Source organism: Otolemur garnettii, unplaced genomic scaffold (genome assembly GCF_000181295.1).
Source record: "Otolemur garnettii isolate 467f Iridium unplaced genomic scaffold, OtoGar3 scaffold00003, whole genome shotgun sequence".
NCBI lineage: Eukaryota > Metazoa > Chordata > Mammalia > Primates > Galagidae > Otolemur > Otolemur garnettii.
In genome coordinates, this window is record NW_003852398.1 from 14598530 (window position 1) to 14603442 (window position 4913).

General features: G+C 38.6%; 1 protein-coding gene across 2 annotated transcripts in view; it reads right to left on the reverse strand.

The window, feature by feature from the left end:
- The window catches only part of GABRG2 (gamma-aminobutyric acid type A receptor gamma2 subunit), a 93636-nt gene extending 88971 nt beyond the window's left edge, over positions 1-4665 (reverse strand). For both annotated transcript variants that reach the window (XM_003781975.2, XM_003781974.2), the window contains exon 1: positions 4199-4665. In XM_003781975.2, coding sequence (XP_003782023.1) covers positions 4199-4305 — 107 coding nt within the window. In that variant the 5' untranslated portion in view covers positions 4306-4665. The remainder of the gene's footprint in view (positions 1-4198) is intronic.
- Between the last annotated feature and the right edge of the window lie 248 nt (positions 4666-4913).

The window sequence follows — 4913 nt, forward strand, 5'->3', positions numbered from 1 at the left end:
AGCAAAGCCTACTGGTACTTAAACTCAGAGAATCTGTCTTGGAATGACTGGGGAATTACAGCAAGGGAGGTAGTCAGCACCCTGTAACATAATATTTACAACAAAGATAAAGCCTCTAAAGTGAATCTAAACTTGCTTCCAATTTGAGCAGAAATTTTAAATTTTAGAACAAAGACATCATTACAATAGTCCATAAATCAATTATTTTGAGATGATTATTCTAAAAGAAGTTTAAGATATCAGAGAGACATGTTTGTAACTAATTAAATTAACAGCTAATTTTTAAACTCATGCCTACAATCTGGGTATTTTATTTAGATAGTGGTAGACAACTGGACTTTGGGAAATATTGACTGATAATTATTTCTTTTCTTTTTTCCCCTCCAAGTAGATGTTTGTTTGCCTCAGGGTAGACTATTTCAAATGCTATGTCCACAGCAATTAAAAAGGCTGAGGATTTATTTTTTTCCAAGATAAAACCAGGCAGGGCATTTAGAAAGATAGGAAATAATGAGTTTGGCTATAGAGACTAATTCTGTAAGTAAATAGGATTATATTGAAGAATCCCAATATTTCCTCTACCTGAATGCCCATAGCCCATTAAAAGTTAAAACTATGTAAAATTTAAGTGTGTTACAAAAATACTTTAGCAGCTAATAAGAAAAGTCACCTGGAACATTTCCTTTTAGGTAACAACTAAAAATCAAAAATATTTATAAAGCTTTAACTCAATTTTCTTTATAAAAATTCAGGGCCAGGGCAGTACCTGTGGCTCAAAGCAGTAGGGTGCCAGCCCCGTATGCCGGAAGTGGTGGGTTCAAACCCAGACCCGGCCAAAAATTGCAGGAAAAAAAAAAAATTCAGGGCCAGCACTTCTAAGTTAGATCTTAGACTGAGCACTAAAAACTCAATCCAATTCATTACTGGTCAATCTACCTTCAAAAATAATTCTTCATCACTCAAAGTAGATTTTAAAATCTCATTTTATTAAAAAAAAAGTTTTTTCTTGTTTTACTTATGCTAACTTACTCAAATAATTTCCTATTGTATCCTAATTTTTTCTTTCCTAATAATATATTTTTACTCTGAGATGAAACAAAATTACTGGAAAGGGTTTATAAAAATTATAAGATTTGTTTTTAAACCTAAATGTATGGCTATATATGGATGTGGTATATATACAGTAATTACATTTCCAAATATAGTTATATATTCACATATGTATGTATTTTTGATGTTTTTAAAGAGCCCATATCTTTTCATATGTAATGTGGGTTTGTTAAGATTCTTTATATTATTTCTGATATTTTATGATTTGTAAAATACACTCAATGGTTCATATATAAATAAAACAAATTCTCAATGTTTAATTAATTCATCAAGCTCAACTGAATTCAGAAGTGGTAATAATCAAAGCACTTTTACATATTAAATATGATGATGAATAAACTTTTGGAAATCAACAAAGTATATACTATTTTTCCTCAGCTAGGCTACTTGTTGAAAATAATCCTGTTGAATATACCTGGTCTCCACCCCAGACATAATGATTTAGAATTATCCAATATACAGTATAGGCATCTCCATTTTAGCAATTTTCCTAGGTGATTTTTATGATAGTATTGTAAATCTGTGAAAGTTTAGAAAATTTTGAGTTTAAGAAATTGTGTCACTTATAGCAAAAGACATTAGCTATTAATATTTTCACCTTAATCCCCTTTTTTTGTTTTATTTTTGTATAGACCCAGACTAGTGCATTTAGTCATTTAATGAGAAGCAAAAAATTATTCTTTAGGGTTATAGAAATTTTTAAGTCAATTAAATGCATCATTGATTTCTCTTGAACTTTCTGGGTGGCCCTCCTGCTCCTGTTTACTCCAAAAGGCTATTTTACATTGGCTCCTAAGGTACCAATTTTTTTCCAGGATAAGCCGGAAAAAAGCTCTCCTTCCTCAGGATAAACTTTGTAAATTAAAGCTCCTGTTTATTTCCATTATTATTCATCCATTCAAATAGCCTTTTTTTATGAGATTGCAGCACACTGAAACTCTGATCACATTCTCTGCACCAAACTGCAATGAGTCCTTTGACTGTTACTACAGGGGAAAATATAAAAATCACCTTATTGGAGTTTTTTCACGACAGATAGCTCCTATTATTTAGAGCTCTTTAAAAAGCTCATCTAGGATACTCTGGTAAAAACTGACAATTAAAAGGTATTATCAAATTTTACTTTTCATGTGACATTGAAACTGAAAAGATGGGTCTATTGCCACATGAAGTCCTCTTAAATATATACTATTATGGACAATCATAAAATTAAACGTGCTTTGGTTGAAATAGAACCTTTGTAGATAAAATAAACATGAATATCCTCATCTTTTTAGTTATGAGATTGTTTATGAAGGTGGATGTGAGTTCCCCTAGGTCCTGTCTGGATTTTAATCCACAGGTTTCATAAATGGTAGAAATATGTGAAAGATATTATCTATTAGTAAGCAATTGTCATCTCTCACTTCTGAAGAAAATTCAGCTTAGTAGCTGCACACAACATTAAATATAAAAATTTGTGTTCCAATTTTCAATAGAAGAAATATTTTTGCAGGATTCCATAAAATGTGTTGCACATAAAATTGTTGTCAGTGAAAGACCCTATTCTCTTCTGAGAAAGCTATTTAATCTTAGATTCTTAGTGAAGATAATATTCTGTTTTTATAGTAAATGAGGAAGAATCTACAAAAAGTGCTGAACAGGATTGAGCAGATCCTCTGTCTGCTTAGAAACTCCAAAATGAGGCTTTCACTCCTTGTTATCCTGGTTTTTTTCTTTCATCAGATATCTGCATATTCTATTAGCTCCCACAGAGAGGGGAGATCTAAGGGAGTTGACTAGATTTGGTCAATAAAACAAACAAACAAAAAATAGTCTAATTCCTATTTTTTCAACTCTCTTTGTTATAAGTTTTTTTTTTGGGGGGGGAAGGGTTGATGGGATATGTGGAGTAATTTTTATGGTGCTTTATTTCAAAATGAAGGTACAGAAGAATGCAAGTTAGGCAAACTGTGGATCTCTAACCTGTCTTTGGTCTGAGCTGGAAAGCTTGGAAAGGGGAGTTAAGTGAGTAGATGAATAGTGAACTAAGCTATATGGAAAAATAATCCCCTAATATTCTTAACGCAAGAAAGTTCAAGAAAATTTAAGCGCAACACACTTTGGAACACATGATACAGACTGTTCTCAGGAGTCCAACCTCCCTCCTACCCCTTCTTATTCCTTCCAGCAAGGCGCTAAAGAATTAATGCAGACTTCATGATTTTTGGCATCACATTCACCTGGTTCAGCATATATTTTGACACCGCAGCAAGGCCAACTCTTTTCCAAACTTATTTTCCCCAACATATTCATTTAACTATCATACACTCTTCACCCAGCGCCCAATAGGCCCCCTCCCATCTCGAGGAGGGGTAGTGATAATCAGAGAAGGGTCTTTAGGCTTTATCAGTGCTCCTGGGCTTCCTGGGCCTTCTCTCTGATTGTATAGATGTCCTGTGCAGATTTAGAGATGTCCTGTAAAGTTAAACAAGCCCCGGATTTCCCCACGACCGAGACTGCTGTCCCTGGTGCTGAACCATGTCTGCCCACCGTGGGAGTCGGCTGCCTGCCGGGTCAGTGAGACTCTCAATAGAAAACCTGGCCGGCTGACCTTAGCAACATCCAGGTGCGGGAGCAAGCCATGCTTTAGCGTCGAGGATCAGAGCAGCCCGCCCCCTCCCCAACTCCTCCCTCACGCAGATCTTTCGGGGGTGCTCCAGGACCCCATTTGCAATTTTCTCCCCCAGACCCCCACCCAGAACGCCTTCATCATGGCCTCAAATGCCGGCGTGTGTCGGCACAGCCCACCTCGATATCAGATTGCAGTGTTGTCAAAATGCTACTCCTAAATACAAAGTCTCTATGAGGTGAGCTTTTCTGCTCTGAAACAGAACAGAACATAAAAGCCATAAATTGATAAATAAGCCAAAGTGACCTTCCTCTTGCCTCCCTCCCCTTCTCGCCCCATAGATTCACTCCCCCACTAAACGATGAAGCCCTGGATCCCAGGAGAGTGTTTTAAATCTGGGTGGTCTCCGGAGCTCCACACCCCCCACCCCTTCCCCCACCTCTTCAGAAAAGAAAACGCCGGAAAAAGGCGTCTTACCCCGGGTAGAGCGCTAGCAGGAGCAGAATCCACACCGTCATTTTCTGTGAAAATAGAGGAGTCGAGCAGACTGAGCTTCCTGTGCTCCACATATTTGGCGAACTCATCGCTTTTTTTTTTCCTCCTCTCGCCTGCCTCTTGCCTCTTCGTAGCCCGAGAATCCCTCCCCCCTGTATTATTATTATGCTTATGATCTGATGGTGGCTCCCCCCACCTGCCTCTCGTAGGTCCCCTCAGTGGGGAGATGAACTGCTACCAGCGTAGGGAATTAATATTCAAGGGGCAGGAATAAGATCAGCACAGACGCTTGCAGATAGCATCAAGCGTCAGCTCAGGCAGAGGCTTCCAAGTCTGGGGGAGTAACAGCACCGAGGCGGGGGGAGGGCGCGGGGAGAGACCCTCGCCCAGACACAGGCGGCAGGGGGAAGGCAGCGCGCCCATGCCCAGCCCCTGCCCCTCGCACTCACGTGTACTCCCCCAAGTCCATCATTTCAGGTTTATTTGTTTGCTTTGCTTTATTTTTTTTTTCTTTTAGAAGGGGCAGGGCCCTGAACGTGTGTGCGCGTGTACTTAAAAGAAATAATAAAAAAAAATCACTAGAGACTCTGCGTGATTAACTACCACGCAGATTAACTACGAGGTCAAAGTGGAAGGGATGCACGCTGCCGCAGCAGGATTTAACACATGCGTGGTGTCTCTCCAGGGCTTTTTAACC